General features: G+C 41.6%; 1 protein-coding gene across 4 annotated transcripts in view; it reads right to left on the bottom strand.

The window, feature by feature from the left end:
- The window catches only part of PHAF1 (phagosome assembly factor 1), a 72,291-nt gene that overhangs the window by 3,568 nt on the left and 44,114 nt on the right, over nucleotides 1–24,609 (bottom strand). For all 4 annotated transcript variants that reach the window (XM_061594315.1, XM_061594317.1, XM_061594318.1 and 1 more), the window contains exons 6-15: nucleotides 24,140–24,219; nucleotides 17,935–18,029; nucleotides 16,799–16,896; nucleotides 15,672–15,784; nucleotides 10,614–10,747; nucleotides 9,530–9,613; nucleotides 8,896–8,978; nucleotides 7,614–7,657; nucleotides 2,582–2,625; nucleotides 46–104 (exon numbers count right to left, since the gene is read on the bottom strand). In XM_061594315.1, coding sequence (XP_061450299.1) covers nucleotides 46–104; nucleotides 2,582–2,625; nucleotides 7,614–7,657; nucleotides 8,896–8,978; nucleotides 9,530–9,613; nucleotides 10,614–10,747; nucleotides 15,672–15,784; nucleotides 16,799–16,896; nucleotides 17,935–18,029; nucleotides 24,140–24,219 — 834 coding nt within the window. The remainder of the gene's footprint in view (nucleotides 1–45; nucleotides 105–2,581; nucleotides 2,626–7,613; nucleotides 7,658–8,895; nucleotides 8,979–9,529; nucleotides 9,614–10,613; nucleotides 10,748–15,671; nucleotides 15,785–16,798; nucleotides 16,897–17,934; nucleotides 18,030–24,139; nucleotides 24,220–24,609) is intronic.

The raw sequence follows: 24,609 nt of genomic DNA, 5'->3' as shown, positions 1-24,609 counted from the left end.
GAAACCCCACCAACTCCTATCCAAGTGACAAAACAGAATCTTTACCTGTGAAGTACCACTGGCTTCTCTACGGGATGCCCAAGAAGATCCTGAATATTGTCCCACTGCAAGCATATGAAAATACCTTAGAGAATGAAGAACCCTATTGGTTTTCTGTTTAAGTTATAAAAAGGCTGGCTGTGTGCAGTTTGCTTCTAGAATTCAGTGCCAGCTTGTGGTTTGCTCTGATAGCAAATTTGGGTTTGGGATCAGGGTATTTATAGCACTGTCTTTTCTCACATGATCCTGTTTGCCCCCTTTTACCTCTGATTCCTGCTTTGAGGCCCACTCCTAGCAGATGTGTGGTTGCTTGGTATGTAAAGGCAGGCCTTTCGCAGCTTTTCACCCAGACTGTAGACCTCCCTCCCCCTTGGAAGGCATGCTTAGTTCCCTCTTTGTTAATATTTGAGTGTCTTTATTTGAGTGTCTTTAGTCCAACAGGCCTATGGTTTGCGCTGGGATTGCAAAGCTGAAAGGCAGCACACTCTGATCTCTGCTTTTGGTCAGGGACTTCGGTCAGGCAGCTGCAGGAAAGGGAATCCCCACTTTGTGGGCAAATAAGGCATGATATAATTTCTTTTTATAAAATGTAAATAAAATACATGAGGATTAAGTTGATAAGAGCTGGTTAATAAGTGACACTTGCAGAACATGAGCTCATCTTCTCTCTAGGTCAGCCACGGTGACCTTGCGACCCTCCAGATGTTCCTGGACTCCCAACTCCCATTAGCCTCAGCCCCAAATCATCAGGGATGATAGGAGTTGGGAGTCCCTGAACGTTTGGAGAACCATAGGCTCACCATCACTGACCTACAGAAAATGCTACTTCCCTCCCAAGTTTGCACTGTTATGGTTTGTCTTATTGTTTTGATTCACAAATGATTAATAGGCAAGTTGGTAAGTCCCTCATTAACTGCTTGAATCCATCTGGTCAACAATTTACCTACATTTACCAATTAAAAATTATGGTTTTGAACTATGAAGTCCTATAAGCTGTGGGACAAAGTTACTTAAAGGGAACACCCATATGAACCTGCCCAAGCATGGAGATCAGCTACAAAGGCGCTTTTCATATGTCCCCCATCAGTGGTAGTTAGGATGGCAGACAAAAGAGACATGGATTTCAGTAGTAGCCATGTATCTATGGAACTCCCTCCCTCAAGGGGTATGACTGACTCCCTCTCTGTTAGTTGGGCCCCGAAGATTTTTTTTATTTCAGCCTGCTTTTAATGGGGAGAGTAGCTTAATGTCTTGGCTAGCATGTAGTTTTTTCAATGTGGAGTTACAGTAATACCTCGGTTAACAAATCCTAAGAAGCTCCTTTTAACAAAGTCTTCTTTGTGTGGAGGGGGCTCACAATCTGACATAGTCAGAATGTGGCTCCTTGTCTATTGGATTGCGGCGGCTGCAGGCAGCTCTCTCTCACATGGCTGGAATGGTGCTTTTTGCTAGGTGGCACAGGTGCATCTGCGGTAAACAGTGCTTCAGGTGCCCTGGAAGCATTGTTTACTCCAGATGCATCTGCTCAAGTGTAGGGGAGGATGGGAAAGAGAGAGAGAGAGAGAGAGAGAGAGAGAGAGAGAGACCAAGGACAGGGCAGTGGCTGCCCCTTGCCTGCCTGCTCGAGTGTGTGCACAAGAGAACTGTGCTTAAAGCTTTAGATTGCTATAGCAAGTTGCTACATGAGAAAAGAAAAAAGGCAACAAGGCAGGCATCCCTGCATACATTTTGAAATAAGCCTTCAATTGGTCTGTATGCATACCTGACCTGGTTGTTTCATTTCAGGCAAGACTATTTTAAGTTTTGAACAAAACGTTTGCTGAAACATATTGAACTGCTCTTCTTTTTTTGTGGTGTAGGAACCTATCCCTATTCTTTCCATGTTATTCCACTTCTAGTAGGAAAGTTTCTGTTAAAGAAGTAATGTCCAGGAATACATCTACTTCATTAACGGAGGTATTAGGGCATATATTTTGCTGTCTTGAAATGAAATGGTTTAGACTGTTCTGTTATATTTTAATTATGAATATTGATGTTTTCAAATGTTTTGATTGTATGCCACTTTAAGTTGATGTCTATATCTTGAAAAGTGACTAAAAAGTTCTTTAAATAGACAAATAAATAGGGAAATGACCTATACGCAAGCAGAAACGTTTACTGAACAGATACAATGGTGGTGTGGCCTGCAAAACTCTGGTGAATATTTTATATTCCTGAACTCCCACACCCCTCCAAGCAATTTTCATCTTCTTATCTTATTTCCTTTCTTCAAGAAAACAACGTTTCTGTTCAAGGTAACGAGGCCTGCCCCACATTCCATCTGCTGGAAAGTTACAGCTTCAAATGCCTGAAGTGGGTCCTTTTCTGGTATGAATCCTACCTGCCAACTCCCAACGCCTCCTACAAGAGGCGACCTAAACACAATGCTTTAGCATTCCTTTGATTAACCCCATACAAATAAGGTGCCTCACTTGTACTTTAATGTGCCTCACTTGTATTTTAAGGGCTGCCATAGCAAACATGGTGTGGGGTTGTGATTTACCTTGCTGTAGGTTGTGCAGGTTTCTGTCTGTGAATTGATGCTCTCTGTTTGGGGAAAGAACAGAGAAAATCACCTTCCAGATTACATTTCAGCAGAACATCCCACTCCTCCGCCTCCAGCTAAGGGCCATTTAGTACCCACAGTACAGGTACAGAGTGCATTTGTACAGGTGCTGTACAAAACATGAAAGCAACACGGTCATGGTCCAGAAAGCTTATTCTAAGGGGGTTGTATGCAACTAAGTCCTACTCAGAGTAGACCCATTGAAATTACTGAAACTAAGCTAGTCACGCCTATTAACTTCAGTGGGTGTGCTCTGAGCAGGACTAACACTGAATACCATCCATGGGCTCTACGGATCAGTGTTTTCTAAAGTTCTGCTCAGGCAGAAGCATGTTTCACCCTTCTACCCCCCAAAACCCATTTACTTTGAGAGTTTCTAAGAGTAAGAATTGCTCATCTCCAGAGGAGCCCACTTCCTCGGTTTCTGTGTCAACTGCTGTTCTGGGCTGGCCTCCTCACTGGAAGGAACCATGCCAACAGTAGCTACTCACGCAGTGACTCAACAAGCAGCCTCCTCTGAGGGCAAGTAACACTTCTGTCTGTTGGCATGGAAAATTCAAGCATACACAATGCAGAGAAACAGGGAAGAAATAATAAGCTCCAGTGAAAGAAGGCTGGAAAGGTACAAGGGCAGAAGGATACATCATGCAGAGTTGCAGCAGGTAACCTACTCTGGAGATGGGTGTTTGGCTTACAAGAGTCTTTTACTTAGTCAGTGGTTCTCTTACAGCACTCAGAGTTTGAGAACTGATGCTGAGGACATCATGTTTTTTTAAAAACAGCCAAGAATATTTAGGGTTGTGTTGCAACTGTCAGGCTCGCACAATTTCACTGTCCATCAACTTGAGGAGTCCCAACCTTCCTTGGGCGTGTGCTTAGTTCACAGGTCTTCCTAGGTGACAAGAAGTACACCTGGCGGCATTGAATTTATCTGCTGTAATCAAGGGAATTTCTGCCAGGTATATCGATGGTCATTGGTCTCACATATTATCCATAAGAATGTGAACAGAAACATATTCTGTGAATTGACCTACTGTCATATTTAAATGATCAGAAGCGTGCCAGGTCCATGTTACCTTCACTCCCGAGAGTTTTCAGGTTTTTGCTTGGTACCAAAACAGGCTACGGTTGGCATGCTGGCCAAATGATCAGTCAAACAGTGTCAACTGACTGCCTATGCTTAAAGAACGGGCCTCCTGCCTAGTCAGCCCAACTGCCTTCAAAACCTGACTTTTGCTTTGCTTAACATTTGCTGTTATTTCACTTTATGTTTTAATTTAAAAAAAAAAAAATAATAGTGGGGGGACCTCAATGTCCCAGAATAAAAGTCAACGAGAAGAAAAAATCCAACGAATCATTCACATTTACCTAAAGTTCATTACAATCCTTTCAGGGTAATTTCATTGTTTCATGATAACTGTTAACGGACATTACCACCCAACTCGTTGGAGGCCAGCGGAGGCGGTGCTGGCAGAAGGGGCCGCCACATCCAGCTGCATGTCAAGGTGCAGCATAAGGAAAGAAAATCCATGTTCCCCTTCTATCACCCCTTTTCTTGGTGTACCGGCTACTGCAAGAGACGGCTGTGGAGGGAGCCGAACAGGGCCTGGATATCGCACAAGTCCTCCCCCCCGGCCCCTCCTCCAACATGCCCCCTTCTGCTGCCTCTCCTTATAGGCTGGGCTTCTCTGGCAGACCTCCGGCTGAGCTGGGTGAGGGGCTTATGTCAGCCCACCATATCTAGCTCCTCTCTGGTTGTTATGTGCCTTCAAGTCGACTACGACTTATGGCGACCCTATGAATCGGTGACCTCCAAGAGCATCTTATAAGTTCAGGTCTGTGGCTTCCTTTATGGAATCAATCCATCTCTTGTATGGCCTTCCTCTTTTTGTACTCCCTGCTGTTTTCCCCAGCATTATTGTCTTTTCTAATGAATCATGTCTTCTCATGATGTGTCCAAAGTATGATAACCTCAGTTTCATCATTTTAGCTTCTAGTGATAGTTCTGGTTTAATTTGTTCTAACAAACGATTATGGTCTTTTTCGCAGTCCATGGTATCTGCAAAGCTCTCCTCCAACACCACATTTCAAATGAGTTCATTTTTCTCTTATTTGCTTTTTTCACTGTCCAACTTTCACATCCATACATAGAGATCAGAAATACCATGGTCTGGATGATCCTGACTTTAGTGTTCAGTGATACATCTTTGCATTTGAGGATCTTTTCTAGTTCTCTCACAGCTGCCCTCCCCAGTCCTAGCCTTCTTCTGATTTCTTTATTGTCTCCATTTTGGTTAATGACTGTGCCGAGGTATTGATAATCCTTGACAAGTTCAGTGTCCTCATTGTCAACTGTAAAGTTACATAAATCTTCTGTTGTCATTACTTCTCACATTCCATGTTCCTATTGTGTGCGTCATACAACTCCGGACTCTCCTTTCGCATCTGTGCGCATCAGCCTCTGGGCTTCCTTTTGGCTTTGATCCAGCTGCGTCATTAGTCATAGCGCTACTTGCACTTGTCCTTTGGTCTTCCCCAGTAGTTCGGTGAGTGCCTTCTGACCTGGGGGTCTCATCTTCCAGCACTATCTCATTTTGCATTTTGGATACTCTGTTCATAGGGCTTTCGTGGTAAGAGATATTCAGAGGTGGTTTACCATTGCCTTCCTCTGAGTTTGAATGCATCTTAGTCTGGTGTTTCAGCTTTGACCATTCCGCCTTGGGTGCCCCTGCTAGGAGTCTAGCCTCTTGGTCTAGACTCCTGACGGCATTGCTCTTAGCTTCTTCAACACTCTCAAACCCCCTCACCATGTTAAGGTGTGCATCCTAGAGGGGGCCTGCTCCTCTCAGTCTGGTGTAAATCGTAGTTGGATTGCACCCTACTTTGTTTTTCAAGTTATTCTTAATAAAGTTAATGCTTTAAAATACTTGGCCATTATTGTACAGTACTTTAACTGGTCAATTTATTAAGTGTGTTTAAACCAGGCAATTGCCCAACCCAAAAAGAGGTAAAAAAATGATATCCATTTGATTTAAAAGGTAATGTTTATAGTAACTTTATAAACAAGAGGAAAGGACAAAAATGGAATGAGACATCAGACATCTCATCAGTAACGAGAAGAGGAATGGGGACTGGTTAACTGCTAGCAGAGAACAAAGAACATCCTTTGGGTACCAGGTTAAGACATACTTTTTCTCCCAGGTTTTTGAGCGAATATGACAATCTTGCTTATTGCTATTTCGTTGGCTATGTACACCCCATACATTTAAAGCACATGACCTCCCCAAGGATCCTGGGAACTGTAGTTTACCCCCAACAGAGCTACAATTCCCAGCATCCTTAACAAACTATAGTTCCCAGGATTCTTTGGAGTAAGCCATGCGCTTTAAATGTATGGTGTGTATGCAGCCTGTGCATTTTATGTATCTATCTATTGGATATTACTGTTTTGCTGTTAAACAAATCAAATAAATAATAATTTAATAATCATCATAAAGTAAATAAAAATAATTCTAGGGTGATTGATGAAAATGTATCGAAGTGGGATTTGAGATGGGATTTAAAGAAGTGGGAGGATCTTGTTGAAGTGATAGCGAGAGATAAGTTCTTCAAAGCATAAGATGCAATCTAGGAGCAGAACAAACAACAGCTGGGTGTGCGTGTACACACAATGCAATTCCAAAGGCGTAGAAAAAAGCACAGAAAGTGGTAATGGGTGCAAAACCCCCCTCAACGTTCATTTTAAGAATGTAAGTTTCTAACCCTTAAAGCATGGTATGCTTGCAAGAGTGTGCACAATGCCTGCTCAAGTCTCGGAAGGGCTACAGTAAAAGCAGTGACCAGCAAAGCAGAAACTGTTGAACAAACCACATAAATGAAAGTCTGGGGAAATTGGCTCAGTTCACACAAGTTGCATATTTTCTTGACATAGGATTTGGATTGCCTACATACAGATGTTTAATTTTTAACACAAAGAACAGGCACAACTCCCCTTTAGCCTTATTTTCCCCAGAAACTGTCAGTAACAGAGATACACAAATCATAATGAGCACCAAGTACACAGGAAGACTGACTAGATTTGTTCTCTTGGCAAGCAAAGACAAGGCTTGTCTCCACATCTCTAAAGAGCATTTCACATCAAAACCTGGAATTAATTAGAGCTATTCTGCCCTCAGAGTCATGCCAAATTTAATAATTTGCATGAAATCTCCTTTGAAATAAGAGAACAATGAGCAAATATATCCAGGATAAGAGAGTTTGAAATACCATTTGAGAACTTTAAGGAAACCTATCAAGCATGAGATAACTCAACTGTGCTGCCTCCCTCTACTCACTTCCCAAGGTTGCCTAGGAAATGTTTTGCTAGGCTTATTTCTTTACACTGAGAGCTAAGAATGAAATGAGGCTAAACAGCAAATTCTGTTAAGAACTCTCAATTTATGTCCTATTCTGAACAATAAACTAGATCTACAGCCAGCTCTATACCAACATGGATGAGGTTTCCCATTCAGACTTTCAACAACTGTAAAGGTAGGTTTGACAATCTCTTGCATTTCATAGAGCTCCAATAGGGAAAACTGTGATGTGTCCAAAACTGAGCCATTTCTTAAACTCAGATCTAGCACTCTTGCCAACTGAGTTGTATTGGCATTCTGCAACTGCTTCACATTAAGAACAGATAAATGTTTTTTCTCATATAAGAATCCTTTGGGATGTGAGCACTGAACAATGCTGGCATCTCTCTGAAGTGCTGTTGCTTAGTATGTTTTCCCCTCCACAAATTGTTTCTTCGTTAATACACCTACATTGTGGAACAACCTGAACATGTTGTCCTAATTATCTGACATCTGGTTGCTTAGCATATTAGTTTTTACTACAAGCAAGTATCAAAAGCCTTCATCCACTCCTATCAACCTTTTGACTTCCAGGTTACTTTAGGTACTTTCCTGCAGGCAGGTCTATTTCTTACCTCGTTTAATAGCTAGTGGAATCTTGAATTCACAACGATGGTAGCTATAATATTGAAATTGCAGAGTTATTAGGAGAAACCACAAGCATAAAAGAGGCTTACTATTTCAAAAGTAGTGCATTCTAAGCTAAATATAAAATACTGCATAACAGAAGTGGGAGAAGTGTCCTGGCCACAGAGATATTCTCTAGCCTCGCAAAGCCTTATGCTTGCTTAAATGTTCACTGTAGCTTTCAGTAAAGTCATACCTGTTCTGCATGAAAGTATGCTGCTTAATGAGCAGAGCCAGGCGAGAGTGATGTCTGATAGTTCAGCAAATATACAGAACATAGAAAGCTGCCTTCTACCAGGTCTTCCACATAATTTTTTAAAATCAGAGATGCCTGGAACTGAATCCATGAGCTCTGCATATAAAGCATATGCTCTGTTTCTGAGTTACAGTCAACCTCCCCCCTGCCCAAAATAAGTCATTGTTAGGGGTTCCCCATGGCTCAGATCTCAGACCTCCTAGCTGAGATCAGACAAGTCCCCTTCCTGTTGAACTTCCATGTTTTTTTTAATTTTACCATGTATTTTCATTAGGCTTTTGTGCTTTTATGGCTAATTTTAACTGATTTTATTCTTTGTATCTCTTCTGTAACCTCACTGCGCAATGCTTAGAAGCTACAGTGTTGTGGTATATAACTTGTTGAAATAACTAATAAAATAATGCTGTTTTGGTTCGGTTTCCAGAGACTTCTATGCAGAAATCTTAAAGCAATCAGCTGTGTATTGCAGCAAATCTGAACGGCGGGTGGTTCTTGGAGGGCGGAGTTAACTACAGTACCTCTATGCGGACATAAGATGTGAAATCTAGTCTTAGGACTGGGCTGAGCATTAATTCCACACATTGCCCTCAAAAACTAGGTTTTTCAAGCAACACATCTTGTACAGAGAAAAGGAGTCATGAGAATCATTTAGCTCCAAGCTCTGAATCAGGCAACTACTGTAGTTCAGGAGTGACGACACAGAAGCTTAAGTGCAGAATCCAGTATATTGCAGGAAATATGAAATTCTGAGAATTTAATGTTTGTTTTTAAGAAGATTCTAACTCTTGTGGCCAGGAAAGGTTGGGGAAATGCATGTGGCGTTTGATGAAGACTTAGAAACCAGAAAAGTACTAGGCATTATTTCTTTCCAGTTGGTGGGGATTCAGCATGCTCCCAGCTTCTTGGCCCTCACCTTTACACCACCTCCCAAACGGCAACAGAGATTTGGGCAATACAGCCATCTCTCTACTCACATGTTGAAGTTGTAATGACCAGGGTAATTAGTGTGCAGAACAAATTTCTTCACTTTGTGAGTATTTGCATCAAATAGGATGTCCTGGGAGTGAAAATGGGAAAGGAAAAAATGAGCCAATACAAAGTTAAAACAATTAAACACCTTCTCATAAATGGGCAGAAAGTTCTGGGTAGGGCTTTTCAAAGTCTATGGGATCATGTTCCCTTAGAGCAATCATTTCAGGACCTATTCTTATTTGGAAGCAAGCGGACAGAATGTTATGCCAAGGCCCTTGTGAAAGCTATGAACTCCTAGGCTTTGTGGGAGCTGCCTTTATTAATTGGAGCACAATTTATAACAAGACAGGCACTAGCATTGTCCTTTAACCAGAGCGTTTTTTGAGTCTGAAGGACCATGCTTTTCTTTTGCAAATACTGAATATCAAATAAGTGTAATGGGCTCTGTGAGACACTGATGGTGTTAACGTGTCATTAATCAAACAGACAAGGAAAGGTTCAAATATCTCAGCAAAGGAGTTCTGAAGGATTTGGACAATACTGGTTCCCACATCAACAATTTACCACAGTCTGTGTGTCACAAAATTGCACACATACGGAAGCAAAAAAAAATTGGTTTCAAAGTTTGTAACTCACCACTCCAAGTGTGAAGTAGTTGAAGAAGTAGTCATTGCACTTTGAAGGAACCTGCTTGTGAGGTGAGGGCGAATGAATTTTCATCTTTAAAAAACAAAATAAACCAACATTTCACTTTTTGGGAGGGGGAGAAAAATACCTGTCCCTTGCCTTGCCCCTTACCCTCGTTGCTTACAGACTGCTTGGCTTCTGACCCTGATTCTTGCCTGACCCCCTGGCTTTGAGGTCGACTCTGGACTCTGACTTCAGACTGCCCTGGCTACTGCCCTTGTGCTACCCTCCCTCTCGTCTCCTTAAGCAGCCTGGTGAGAACAGGACAACTCATGAGGATCTTCTTAAGCGTTCTCAACCGCATCCTTCCCTGAGAGAAGGTCCTCCATTCTTTCCCTCCCCTCATTTTTCCTTACACACTAGTTATGTGTTTCTTTGACATAAAGTATAAATCCCTGCACAGAGAAAACTAAAATGTCAGGGAAGCTGCTTCTACCCTACCTTCTTCCTGACATGATAGTTTTCTAAATATCGTCCTGAGCTCCTACTGGGAGGAAGGGCAGAATATAAATCTAATCCAATCTAATCAATCAATAAGAGAAATGGTTTTTGTGATGGAACATCCCATCGTGTGAGCCTTCCTGCAAAATCTGGAGCAGTGCAGCCCAGACATCAGTTTACTATCTAATCTACTGTTTGAAACTAGACCAGGCTTTCCCAACTAGTGGGCTACCAGATGTTGTTGGACCACAACTCCCATCAGCCTCAGCCAGCATTGCTAATGGTCAGGAAAGATGGGAATTGTGGTCCAACATCATCTGGTGGCCCACTAGTTGGGAAAGGCTGAACTAGACAAAAGAGTAAGTGGGCCATGCAGCAAGAGACTGGGCATGTGAGGAGCCAGCACCTGTGGGAGTTAGGCAGGAAGAGAAGACAAGGCTGTCCTAGAGCTGAAGCCATAGGACAGTTGGAAGGATAGTGTTTATTAGAGACCTTCAAGCCTTTAGGGATATTGAAAAGTGTGAACAGTTAATTTTAGGAGTCTTATACACAGATAATCTGTGTTAACTTATTTTTGTTGCTGTTGTCCAACCTTATCTTCTGACTTGTAGAAAACTTTGTGAGGAGACCCCAAAGTGCTCAGAACATCTTGGCACGAATCACCGAAATACACACAGCGTTCAAATACCCGCATCTTGGCATCAGCTAGTACGCCAGGGCCACTACCTGAAAAACAAGGGACAGTGGGAGCAGATTATCCCATGACTCAAGGGATATCACACTTCCAAGACAGTGCTATTGTTATTACTGGTGGTAGTAGTAGTATTTATTAGATTTATTAATTGCTTGCTACCCGACAATCTCCAAGTGACTTACAACATTGTTAAAAACCAAAATAAATATTTCACAAAATATTAATAAAAGAAAACCCATACAGCCACAAAAGACTTTGGCAGTACACTAATAAAAGCATCATCATCTTAGTTTATCAAATGCCTGGGGAAAAAGAGAAGTCTTTACCTGGCGCCAAAAAGATGTCATGAAGGCGCCAGGCGGACCTCACTGGGGAGAAAATTCCACAGATAGGGGACCACAACTGAAAAGGTCCTCTCCCTTGTCACCACCCTCCGAGCCTCCCTCACAGGGGAAACCTGGAGAAGGGCCTCAGAAGAAGATCTAAGGGTCTGGGTAGATTCATATTGGGGAAGGCACTGCAGAACATATTGGACTCCTGACCCATAAAGAGCTTTATAGGTCAAAACCAGCACTTTGAATTGGGTCAGAAGTGTACAGGTAGCCAATAAAACTGGAACAAGATTGGTGTTATATGATTTGCTTGCCTTGAACCCATCAACAATTGGGCAGCCACATTCTGCACAAATTGAAGCTTCTGAACCATTTTCAAAGGTAGCCCCACGTAAAGTGCATTGCGATAATCCAACCTAGAGCCAGAGCATAGATTACTGCAGCCAGGTTATCCCTGTCCAAACAGGATTGCAGCTGGGCCACCAGCCTAAGCTGATGGAAGGCACTCTGCACCACTGAGGCCACCTGTGCCTCAAGCAACACCAAACTATGAACCTGCTCCTTCAGGGGGAGTGTGACCCCATCTAGAGCAGGCCACATACCACAGAGCCTGAAGCCTTGATCCAGCTAACCAAAAGGGTGAAATAAGAACAGGAACTGCACTGTGGCAGGTTTTAGAAGTCTTTTAACAAAAAAATAATAATGAGCAACTTGGGGGGGGGGAAGGGATGTAGCTCAGTGGTAGAGCATCTGCCTTGCACACAGAAGGTCCCAAGTTCAATCCCCATCAGGCAGGGCTGGGAGGAACTCCTGCCCAAAACCCTGGAGAGCCGCTCCCAGTCAGTGTAGACACTACTGAGCTAGATGGACAAATAGCTTCTTAAATCAGGAGGCAAATGACATTAACAGAGTTAAATCAGTGCTGAATTGCAGTACTGGAGTAACTCACACCTAAGCTGTGTAAGACAGAATATTATTCAATTCAAATTATGCAAACTATACTTCTCCATTCCAATGCCCTCCAGATGTTTTGGACTACAACTCCTGAGAGTGCCAGACCGGGGGAAACTGATGCAAACTGATAACAATTTTTCTGTTCTTCTGTTTGAGCCCTCCTGAAATGGAGAGGAGTTGCCCAACAGCAAATGTGTTATTTCTTTGTTGGGGGGCATTTTAAAGATGAAAGTCGAACCAATTTCATCTTTAAAAAGGGCCCCCAAGGCAGCAAAATGCTATTTATTACATGAGGTGTGGGTTAGAAGTCAAACAACTGGGAACAAAAGTTATGCACAAACATCTGTCTATAAAAGTTACTCTATATTAAGCCATGATTTGATTTACAATGAATTGTTATCATATTTTTATCGTACCCTTCTTCCGAGGAGTTAAGGGCAAAACAAATGCTCTTTCCCCTTTAACCATACCACAAAATTATACCAAAAGGAAGGTCAGGCAGAAAGAGTATGTGACTTATCTCAAGGTCACCCAGTGAGCTTTGGGGACTAGACCTCCCTGGTTCTAGGTCTAATGCTCTAACCACTACACACTAGGTTTGGGGAACCTTTAGCTCTACAAATGTTGCTGGACTACAACTCCCAAAAAAGGAAAGGCAGTAATTAGATAAAATCAAAATAGTAACAAATAAAAAGGCTGTGTTGGTGATAACACAAACATCCTGGCATTGGTTAAACTAGTGTAATAGAAACCCATAATCTTGGTTCAAGCTACCGAAAATTCTAATTGCAACACATATTGATATGGTTATACTGAATATGTACACACATTTTACATAAATGTAAACATGATCACCATTTTTGTTAATTATGAATTGCTGAATCTGTTGTCCTGCTCTCAGACTGGGAGCTTTTTTGATACTAGCCTCCAAATGAAGTACATTCACTTTTAAATATTTGGAGCTCCTAGCTTTTTCAAGGTCTACAAGCTCATTTTTATGTGCATGTATTAACCCTTCTGTATAGAAAGCTAATGGGCAGCTAATACATCTCTTTCTTAAAAACTCAGGCATGTATTTATGTTATCTGGACTTCACACTCTACCTTGAAAAAGTGTCTTTTCAAAACCATTTATATTATCTGGATAATAGCTAAGTCCTTCCTACTATACCAGGATATATGATCCCTGTCCTAGGCAGTTCTCCTTTCGCCTCCTCTGTAAAAATAGAAGCAAAATTCACTTAAAATTGGCTACAGCTTTATTGACCTCTTATTCTAAACAACCAAAAATCCTTCATTTTGGGATGCTAATCTTCAAGTGAACAGAAGCAAGATTTCAATGAAGAATGCTTCATTCATCACACTGCCCACAAACAAACTCACCCCATACCTTCCATCAAAGACAGTGTTGAAAGTGCTTTCATTTTATCCGTTTCCTACATTTTGATCCTGCTGTTCCCCCAAGAAACACTCAACATTCCACCCCCAACCTTTATCCTCACAACAACTTTGGAAAACAGGTTATTTAAAATAGTTTTGTTCTTTCTGTCTCAACGTGAGCCACTCAAGTTGGCTTGCAAACAACCACAAAAAACAAAGTATGTAAGTATCATTAAACCTAAAAATCAAAATTTAAGAGAGCTTGGATCAAAACCAACAGACATCTACCTCCAGTGTCCAGACAGCAACGTAGAAGAGAATGAGTAACATACTCAAACCTCTGGCAGGTAGAAGGTTTGCTGGAATTAAGTAAGTTTCTAGGCTGGCAAAGAGTGCCATAAGGAAGGGGTGGCTATTCTGTAGAACCAACCCCCCAACTCCCACAATCTGGAATCAGGGTTCAGCGACAGAGAAGGATTTGTCCTTCATTGGGCTGAGATATGGTGAGCAGCCCATTGTTATCCAATGAGCTTCGTGGAGGAGTGAGGTTCCGGACTCAGATCTTCCTGGTCACAGCCCAACAGAGTTACTATTTCACATTTTCCACCAAAAAGATTTTTAAAATTATCAATCTAATCCCAAGATTTTCAGCAACACTGCAACCTCATTGTGAAACACAGCATGGTGAGCATTTGGGAATTAGAAGGCAAAGAATGCTTACCCATTTCTTGAAAACCAGGAACAGTGGTTTCATCCATGTTTCATTATACTTTTCTACTTGCTATAGACTTTTAATTTTAAACATGCGATGTCCTACTCTTGTGTTTTAGAACTATGTCTTGCTTTCCTTATCAGAAAAGCTACAAATGTGATCTGATTCATAGTGTAAGGAAGTTGCATTGAGAGATATGTCATGTCATGCCCAGGGACATTTAGGAGGTTGCTTCAGATGTAACACCAAACCATGGTTTGTGCTAAGCCATGGTTTATGGACCAGACATATAGGCAAACCATGGCTTGTACGGTTAGCCTCTTCCCCTGTTGTCCCCTAGAATCCCTGGATGCTGTCCCAAAACAGAAGCCTCCAAGAGCGGAGCAACATTCCACATCAGCTTCAAACCACAGTTTCATATTCTGGTTTGGTGGCCTCAGGCAAACCATGGTCATATAGATGGTGTTGTTTTGGATACAACATGGCTTTGCTAAACATGGTTTGGAGTCACATCTGAATTCTAATTCTCATGGACTCCTTAGCTGACTACTTGGCTGCCAGCCAGCCAGCTTTTGACCTGATTTTGGGCTTATGGTGGGTGGTGGCTGTATGCCCTGGCTAATGGGCTTTCAGGTTGCCAAGATACTAGAGAGACGAATAAGTCAGATCCAGCAGGTTTACTCACAAGGAGAGTTTACTGAGTAACTTAAAACACACAGGTGTCAGTCTGAACAACCCCAAACTGGGCAACAAGCATAGGTTATATAGGATAATTGTTTACAAGCACAGAGGTGAATAACTAATTGCTACAAAAGATTAGGTCACGGCTTTCCCAGCATAGCACTCCAGTGGTGGAGGCTCTTTCCCAGGGTCATACAGCATAGCAATAGCTGATAAGCACAGCCTCTCGCTTCCCCTGCAGGGAGTTAATTACTCCAAGTCTTCACTATCTGGTTAACAAGGCACATTCCCAGCATCCTTGGCAGTGCCTCAAACTGCTAGCCGCCTCAGATTAGGCACCAGGTGGCTCTGACCTCACAATGGCCGTCCCTTGACCCATCTTCAGCTAAATGCTAAACTCTAGGACTAAGGCTGGGGGGGGGAATACAAGCCCCCCCTTGCCTAAAGGCAGCTATTCTGCTGGTGAAGAGGCTGAGCATCTGCCCATGGGCCGGTACAGTGGCACACCACTACCTATATCTTTATGGAAATGATTTAACACGCAGGAACACCTCCTAATTCCCTTTTCAGTCCTTCTAAACCACTAGAAATCTTTTCCATTTCTTCCACAGGTTGTTCTGGTTGATGTAGGTTTGCAGAAATCTTTGCCTGATAGGAAGAATTTGTGTATTGCTCAAGGTGAATCCACATCCCTACACATAAAACAAAGTATCACCAAGAATGGTGTTGCAATGAATCTGGAATCAGCAGGAGCAACATTTCCTGGAATGTCCAAGTCATCTCCAAAAGAGAAGAGGAGAGTGAGAAAATTCAGAAAGAATTTGAGATGTCTTGATACGTAGGTTGGCCACATTTCCATTTGTGCCTTTGAAAGAAAACCTCTCCTCACTAATTATACCTGCAGTGAGTAAGCGAAGCCGTAAACCTGAGGGTCCAGCTCCATCTCTCAGAACATCAACGTTCTCTGCATACACATTTCCAAGGAAACAGCTGAGGGGCATCAAAGGAGCCCTGAAACAGCAAGATTGTAAGTAATTAACAGACACATAGAATAAGGCTCAGAATTGTTTATTAATTTTTCTATACCAATAAGTGAGTGCTATATGAACAAACAACCCTAACACAACAATGGTGCTGCAAACACAACTGACAGATGCAAAAGCAAAAAGAGGAAGATTGCAGGTTTTTTGGTAATTGGTAAAACCTTACCATTTACTAAATTTACACCAAACAGCCAGTAACACAGAAAACTGCCAGCTCCTGCAGGTAAACAGACTATTTTCCTTCTATTAAAATTTTAACTAAACTACCATACAAAATATTTTAGAGGTCCTTGTAAGTGTTTAAATAACTGGATTTCAAATTGGAAGTAGTCCTACAGGGCTGGTTATGGCCCAATTAATATGCTAAAGCATGGTCGAATAAGATTTAACTAGGGCTGAATTAATAAACCATAGTTTGAAATAGGCCAGCAAACAAGAATTAGAAACCATGGTTTGCAACAAATCATGCTTTGATGTGACATCTGAGTTGATAAACCGTGGTTATGAGCATCATTCTGCCTTCAGAGGCTACTGCATCTACAGAATGGAGCACTGAGCATTTGAAAAATGAACATAAACAAGCAGCTATAAAATGATGAGTTTTGCCCGTATATTTGGAAGATCAAAGTATGGTTTGGGTTTAAATATGTGTTTACAGCAGATAATGGGTTTCAGATGATGCTTGAGCTGAGCTTGTCTGAATCACCTCTTGAGCAAGTTAGAGTGAATTAAGATTCGGTTGGCATACCAGGGTACATTATTGTGTGAAGAGGCCCTATATTTTAGAAATGGACGTGCCTGAAAAAGCTTGAGCACAAAATAAGATACTGCTTAAATAACTTAAATATACTTGAATACAATAATAAAGCTAAATATAGCCAACATATATATAATTATATGCACATAAGGTAACTGGAGATTTGACATTCACTATTTATCTATTGGATATGTTTTCCTTTTTCACAAAGTGAGAGCTTCTTACTTGGTATCCTGCAGACTGTTTCCACTATAGATGTACATACGTTTCACAGTTGCACCATGGGGAATTTGCAGGGAAGCCAGACCATGGGCAAAGTTTGGCTGTGGAGAAAAATAAAATTATTACTGCTTGCACAACACACAGCTATAAGCACAATACTACTAAATCTTGTACTAGTTATAAACTGGGTGGATTAGGAAGGCCTACAATGACCAATGAAACTTTATCTCTCTACATTGCAAAAATAACATTAAAACCTTCATGAAGTGACTTGCAGCAGGGACAGTCTTCCCATGGAAAAACTAGGTGTGGATCCTATGCCAAGTATTCTCTGGGGCTCCACAAGCTGTTTCTTCTCTGTGGTCTATGAATGTTGACTGACAGATGCATTGCAGCAGCACCTCCCTCTCACCATCCTCTCTTCCCCCTCCTATTTTTGAGAAGAGCGGTTTCTGCACTTCCTGCTCACAGGCTAGTAGTCTATTAAACTTCCTCCAACTAGGAACATGACTGTTTCCTTGTCTTGCAATGTGTTCTGAATTTTAAAATGAGCTCAAGACATGGAACAGGATGGAAACTCGTTGTATATTGCCGTAACACATGTACTTTGTTCAACTAAGTTAATCCTCTGAAAGTATTCAGAAAGTATACAAACACTAAGGCCCAGTTCAGATATCTGAGGATCTGATCATCAAACAATGGTTTCATGAGCGGGAACACCCTGTGAACTCATACATTTCTCCCCCAGCCCTTTCCTAGTTAGCAATAACTATAGTTTATTGTGCCAGTGTTATTATAATTGCTACTAGCAACTGTTTGAAACTATCCTGATTTCAGTACCTGATCTGATATTAAATTGCAGTTAGTGGTTAACTACAGTTATCACTAGCCAGGAAAGGGTAGAGTGAGGAACATGCAGGCTTCCAAGAGGGGAAGAAGCGTGTGTAAGCTTGCAGGATGCTTCTGAACACCAAGCTATAGTTTGGAAAATTGGTTCCCATGACAGCTGACCCATGTCTAAGAGGTACACCATACATCTCACAAATCAGTAAATTAAAGCACGCAAAGCCATGTGTGAGTCTTTCAAAGCACAGTGACTGCTTTGTTTAGCAACATATCTATTAATAAAGATTTCCGACCTCATACTTTGGAGTTTCAGTCCATGAGTCCAATTGAAAGGAAAAAGACAATCCTCTGAAGTTGAGGTGGAAAAGTTGTTCAGCAGAGTTGTATACTGGAAAAAAACAAACACACACACATATAAAAACAGCAATTTCTCATTTTCTGATCTGGCAGTACCATCAAGCAGTTCAGCCCTTCATTAGAGTATGCCCAATATAAAATATGATAACAGCAGCTGGGGCTTCAATTTGTCTTAAGACAAAAACACATGGAAGGGACGAGGGGAGGGTAACAAGAGGGATAGATAGCGTAGACCAGACAGGCTGATTTTAAATATTCAAGTGCAAGATACATGAACCAGCCTTTTGTTTCTTTAACAGCACAACATTTCTATTTTCGATATGTTTATGGTATTTGTAGAATTGAAAAGAACACCACAAACACTTCATACTACTACAAATCTTCCCAATTACTTAAAGGTATTACAGAGACGACCCACTGGAAATGCAAAATTCCTAACTATAGTTAGATTAAGAATGAGCCAAGAGTCACAGGCTCCATCCTACACGTTCCTTTTCACATGGTTTGATGAACTCATGGTGTAGCATTATGTCTATATTAAGGTCAATCGTAACCATGGTTTGTTTTAAACCAGGCTTTGAGGCTGTTTTGCAAACCCTGGTTAAAAGGCTAAACCTGGTTAGTGTTAACCTCGACATAAAAAATATTGCTATTATGAGAGGGAGGAGGAGAAGGGGTGTCTATGACAGACACTCCTGATCTAACCTTGGATAATGTAACATCTGCAGAGATCCATAAAAGCCAGCAATTCTGTTTGGATTCTCATTGATTAGTGAAGATTTTAACTGGGGTTAAGTTAGCAATCTAGCGTTCTACAGCTAATAGTAGCTAGCTGTTGACCTTTTGAAGAATTTAAAAGTGAATTAGGCTATGTGTAGTGCAAAGGTTAAGAGCATGACACAAAAGCTGGACATCTCCAGCCTTGCTGCTCCTTATGCCTGGACCACTCATTCAGAAAAAGTATAATGCCAACCTTCTCTTTACCTTCAATAACTCATAGTCCTCATTCCCAAAGTAAAAACTAAGCACTGTAACTGCTTTGCTCACATTCCTTTGTTCCCCGACTTTCCTCCATTTCTCCCTCCCCCCGCTTGTTTTCTCCTCTACAGTCCTTTAAAGAGAAGGTCCTATCTATTTATGAAACTCTGTAAAGCCCATATGAAGCAGCTTTATACTGAGTGAGATCACTGGTCTAACTTCAGATCTGGCCCTATTATTAGGCAGATGGCAGATGCTTGGAGGGTGGCAGAAAGATGTTGAAGGACAGGTCTGTGTGTGTGTCAAGTTCAAGGTTCTGATTTTGGTACACAAAGCCCTATACAACTTGGGACCAGGATACCTGAAAGGTTGTCTTACCTCTTATATACCCAGTTGATCACTGAACTCTGCAGGTGAGGGCCTCCTACAGATACCACCTTATCAGAAGGTCCGTTCCGTACAACATAGGAAGGGGACCTTTAGTGCTGTGGCACCGACACTTTGGAATTCCCTCTCCTTAAATATGAGACAGGCACCATCTCTGTTATCTTTTTGGTGCCTATTGAAGACTTTCCTCTTTCAACAAGCCTTTTAAGTAGAGACCTCATCCAGTTTGTGTCTGAGTTGGAATTGCTTTTTGTTTTTAAAGCTTTTTTTAAAAAAAGACGTTTTTAAAAAAGTTTTGTTTTAATGTTTTTAAAGATGTTTTGTGTTAATATGTTTTTAAAGATGTTTTGTTTTAATACATTTTAAAGTCTGTTTTTAAGATGTTTGAGTGTTTTTAGTTTTTTGTTTGCCACCCTGGGCTCCTTCTGCGAGGAAGGACGGTATATAAATTTAATAAATAAATCTCAAATAAGAGCCTGGATGATGGATCAGAACAAAGGCCTATATCTAACACAGCATTCTGTTCTCACACTGGCCAACCAGATGCCCATGAAAGTCCAGAAGCAGAACCTGAGCTGTGGCCCCCAAGCTCTGGAATACCCTACCCCAAGAAGCCCGCTCTGCTCCCTCCCTGTTGGTTTTCCGGAGACTTCTGAGAATGATCTTGTTCCGGAGAGCCTTTGGGAGGGACTGAAGGTAGAGCCTGACGCCGATTTTATGCCTTCTACGTTAAATTTTACCTTTGCAGTCCCTTTAGTACCACCCCCTATATATATGAATGTGCGTGTGTATATGTGTGTGCATTTTAATTTATTTTAATGTTTTCGTGATTTTTACTGTTTACAATTTTATTATGTACGTGTTTGATTTTATTTTTGTAAGCTGCCCTGAGTGCCCTATTGTAGGGTAGAAGGGTGGGATAGAAATATTGTAAAATAAATAAATAAATAAACAGTCTCCCCACTTATGATCCCTAACAAGTGGAATTCAGAGGAATACTGGCCCTTCATGTGGCTTCCCCTCTGCCACCTAAAGGAAGCCTGCTGTGAAATATTATCCTTATTTATTTGTTTGTTTTATTTGCATACTTCTAACCTGCACTTGCGTAAAAATATATCAAGGTGGTAATAATTATCATTATGATCAAAGTGTTTCCTAATACAAGTCAGTATGAGACTCTGCTTGTCCAGAACTGGAAAGGTATGGATTCTTTTCAGGAAAAAGTTTTAAACTAGGTGTGGGGAACCTTTGGCTGGTCAGATGCTGCTGAACTATAATCCCCACCAGTCCCAGCAAGCATGACCAATGTAGGGATGATGGTAGTTGTAGGTAAGCAACATCTGGAGGGCCAGAGGTTCCCTATGCTTGTTTTAAACATTTTCCTTCCAGAAACTCAAAATTCTCACTGCTGTTTAGACTTATAGTAAGAGAGTTACTTAAGCCCTCATTTATCACAAGAGAGGCTTCTGAGAAAGATGCATCTGGGAAGAGCTCTATTAGCACTGCCAAGCCACATTTGACTTCTAATCATGTACTTTCTATTCATGGGAACACTTGCTAAGGCTTAAAGGGCAAAGTAATTTTTGTCAGACAGCATTTTTCTTTCTTTTGTAACTCAAGGAAACGCAGAAGAGTTCTTTAGCCCACACAAAACTATATAATGTAATGTTTAGTAAATGACAGCCAAAGGGGTTGTCTGGGTGAGGAGGAAGAGATTCCCTTCTGTCTGAGAAGGGGGAAAAAACATCACCATCAGAGTTCAGTAGCACCAAGCAATTGGGAAGCAAGACTAGCCCCCTTGCCAGTGAACACACAGGTCAAGGGTTCTTGCTTTCTCTCTTCCTCCGTGTCTACACAGAGTCCTTGTATGTTGAACGTTAGGTCACCTAAGCTCACAGGTTATCAACAACAGTCGTCTAATGTAGGTGGAGAATAGAGGAGACCCCACTCAAGAATTCTTGGAAGGTACCAGAAGTTTTCTATTTGGGAGTCAGACTTCAGACAGCAGAACAGTCTTTATAATATATCCTATTTATTCATATCTTGCACACTACAATTAATAAAATGCATTCTAGGTGCCCTTAGCCATCATTGCAGAAACAGAAAAATAGAAATATATATCAGTATGAAAGAAGTTGTTGAATATCCATTTAACATCAAAGCATAAGGCTTTGAAGGTACATTTTAATTAAAACAAGTTACAATAGATGAAGGACTGAGTTAAACTCTAAGTAATATCAGAGTCAAAAGAAATACATGTCATGATACATCACCCATCAGATGTCATGGATGGAATAGATGGATGGTTCTCTTGCTTTCTTCAACCCCCCACTCCAGCAGAGCTGAAGGGTCATGAGTGCTATAAAATCTAGCTTTTTATGCACTTTTTATCTAAGGGAAGGTGTGTTCTCATGGTTTTAAAAGCTACTGCTGTGTTAGAAGCAACACTAGATGCCTCCTTGCTTCGTCTCTTTCTGCAGCCTCATCAGGCTCTCCATCAGGTTGTTAGTCAAGCTCCTGGTGGGACTTCTATTCTCAACTCCCTGGAAAGTCTGCTTTGGCTTGTCTGCAAGTATCAGCCACATCATATAATGAGCTTCCTCTTACTTCATGTTGACAGTTAACATAACACACTGGCTGTCTGCCCAGACATTTTATCTTGTACTGTTCCAGTTGTTTTCATAGGAAAATTACAGTTGTGGTCAGGAGAAAGAGGAAAAGGGGGGCAGTTTTAAGCTACTCTTTTTCTTATTTTTTGGCTCTTATGCATGAAGCAGACTTTATAAGCTATTTCAGCAAATCTGAAGCATATTCTAAGCCGATCTTAAGGATATTCTAAGCTAATATAAGCAATGTCAATGATTTCAGCATATTTTAGGCACATTTTAAGCCATGATCTGGGCTGTCCTATTACACAGGGGAACACAAGCACAAAAACCAGCAGTAGGAGAAGAAAATGCACCTCTAGCACAGAACTGCTTTCTCCTCTCATTGCAAACACATTCGTATATGACTTTGATTGGAAACAGCTAATATTTTAAGACGTGAAGGAGTTCTGAAATAGGCATTGTTTCCTATGGTGTGCTCACACCTCTGGCCAAACAGGATTTACAAGTTTCTAAAGTGCTGTAACGGACGGGAGAAACCTTCTTCAGCCCAAGGGCCTCATTCTTTTCTGGGCAACTTTTCAAGGGCCACATGCCAGTGGTGGGTGGGGCCAGAGCCAAAAGTGGGTGGCCCAGAGAATGGGGATTTTACCTCTGTACAGTAGGCTAGGCTGTACATGCCTACATGTCTCACCCCTCTCTATCCTCCACCCAGGAAAGCAAGAAGCATTATCAGAGTTCAAGGGCGGATTCCAGCCAGGCCAAAACAAGATGAAAACAAAACCACACATTCAAAGAGGATGCGAAGCAAGGTTGGTGAGGGGTGTAGCTGGGGGAAAGAGGGTGTGGCTGGGGAGGGAGTGTGGCCGGGGGGGGGGAAGGCAAGGCCCAAGGGTGGAGGGCTGCATCTGGCCCGTGAACCTGAGTTCCCCGCTACAGCAGCCTGCAAAATGTCTTTGACTAGAAATTATAGCAGAGCTAGAGAAAAAAACCAATGAAACAAGAACTATGCACACCGAAGGACAGAGGCTGTGAGCACACTAGTCCTGTAAGTGTTCCCATTGGTCACACCTGGAGAGACAATGGGTTGATCTGCTGATCAGCTGCAAAATCTGTTTGAAGATGAATTTTAAAAAAACATGAGCTGATCCCACCAGTTTTTACAGTAAAAAGGGGTGGGATTGACTAGCATTGTGTGCCCCCGCTTTCAGGAAAAAAAGAGAGGTGGAGATGCACTAGCATAGGCAGAACAGTGAGTGTCTCTCTACCCCAGAGATTAGCAGATTCACCACAAGCACTCTTGGCTCTATCATACCATCTTTAGCTCTCTGAAAAAAACTACTGCAGTCTACAGCCTGTATTGGCTCATTAGAAGATCTTTATCACACCTCACACAAATGTCTCGTGACCTGACATTAAGGCAGATGCCGATCTCAGTTCAGCTGAGACTGGCCAACACAGATAGCAATGGCTACCCAATGCAACCTTGGCTGTACATTACTGGTGCTTACAGCTGGTATACAGCAACAACTACTAGGTTGAGAAACAAGAAAAGTGTACTGGAGCCGGAGCCTGGGCATTTCAGGGCAGCAGAAACCACCCTCTTGCCTATACAGCCAGATGGGCGACTAATAAATCTAATAAATAAATAAATAAAATCCCCCGGGGAAAGCTGCAGGGACCAGATCTGATGAGGAAGCAGCTCTAAATCCAAGCAAGTTTCCTGATTTCCTGACCCATTCAAATGGTGGGCACTTGGAAGAAAAATGTATTTAAGTCATTTCCATAGAATCTTCAAGGAGGCTAACAAAAACACTGGCAGTTAAGACAACAAAAACAATTAAGCTGCATATAGGATAGAAGAGCATAGATATTCCTCTCCTAGCAACATGATCCTCTTCTGAAATCAAGAGCCAAACGGGCATGGTACTGCGTCATGAAATAAAAGGTTAAAATAATCCTGCTTTGGTGGACACATAATGACACATATAGAAAATTAAAACCAAGTTTAAGCATCCCTCATAAACGAGCCATCTCTTGTGAATGAGACTCTTTTGTTAACTTGACTTTCAACTCCAGTGAAGCTATAGGAAGAGCCTGTTCAGTTTTTACAGGCGCAAGCAGCAAGTCAAGTTTCCACATGTGCATAGCGCCAAGAATGGCAACTTACCTCCTGGATGTGTTGCTCCAAAAGACTGATCAATTTGTTCTATGGTTGGAGCAATAGCCTGAGAGTTAAAATGGACACCACTGGAAAGAAAGAAAATGAAAATCTCTGAATCAATATTGCCAAAGATGCTGTCAATCAATGGAGTCAAAGGTAAATGAGATATCCAGAAACACGGCACACAACTTTCTTGGTGGGCCACTAATGTATTGCTGAATAAGGTAATTCAAAACAAAACACTGAACGATTGTGCAATGTCTCATGCAAAAGCCAGCCTGCATTGGGGACAAGACCTGGTTCTTTTCAACCCATTGTTCTAACTTATCTGAAATATGTCAGGTGGCATTCCATGCTAGTCCTACTCAGAGTAGACCCATTGAAGTTAATGGACATGAGTAACTTAGGGTCATCCATTTCAATGGGTCTTCTCTGAGTAAGACTTAGTTGAATACAGTAGGTATATTCCCCCCCCC

The sequence above is a fragment of the Rhineura floridana genome, chromosome 13 (genome assembly GCF_030035675.1).
Source record: "Rhineura floridana isolate rRhiFlo1 chromosome 13, rRhiFlo1.hap2, whole genome shotgun sequence".
In the NCBI taxonomy this organism is placed as follows: Eukaryota; Metazoa; Chordata; class Lepidosauria; order Squamata; family Rhineuridae; genus Rhineura; species Rhineura floridana.
Note: the sequence above shows the minus strand (reverse complement) of the source record. Positions and strands in the feature narration are given on the sequence as shown.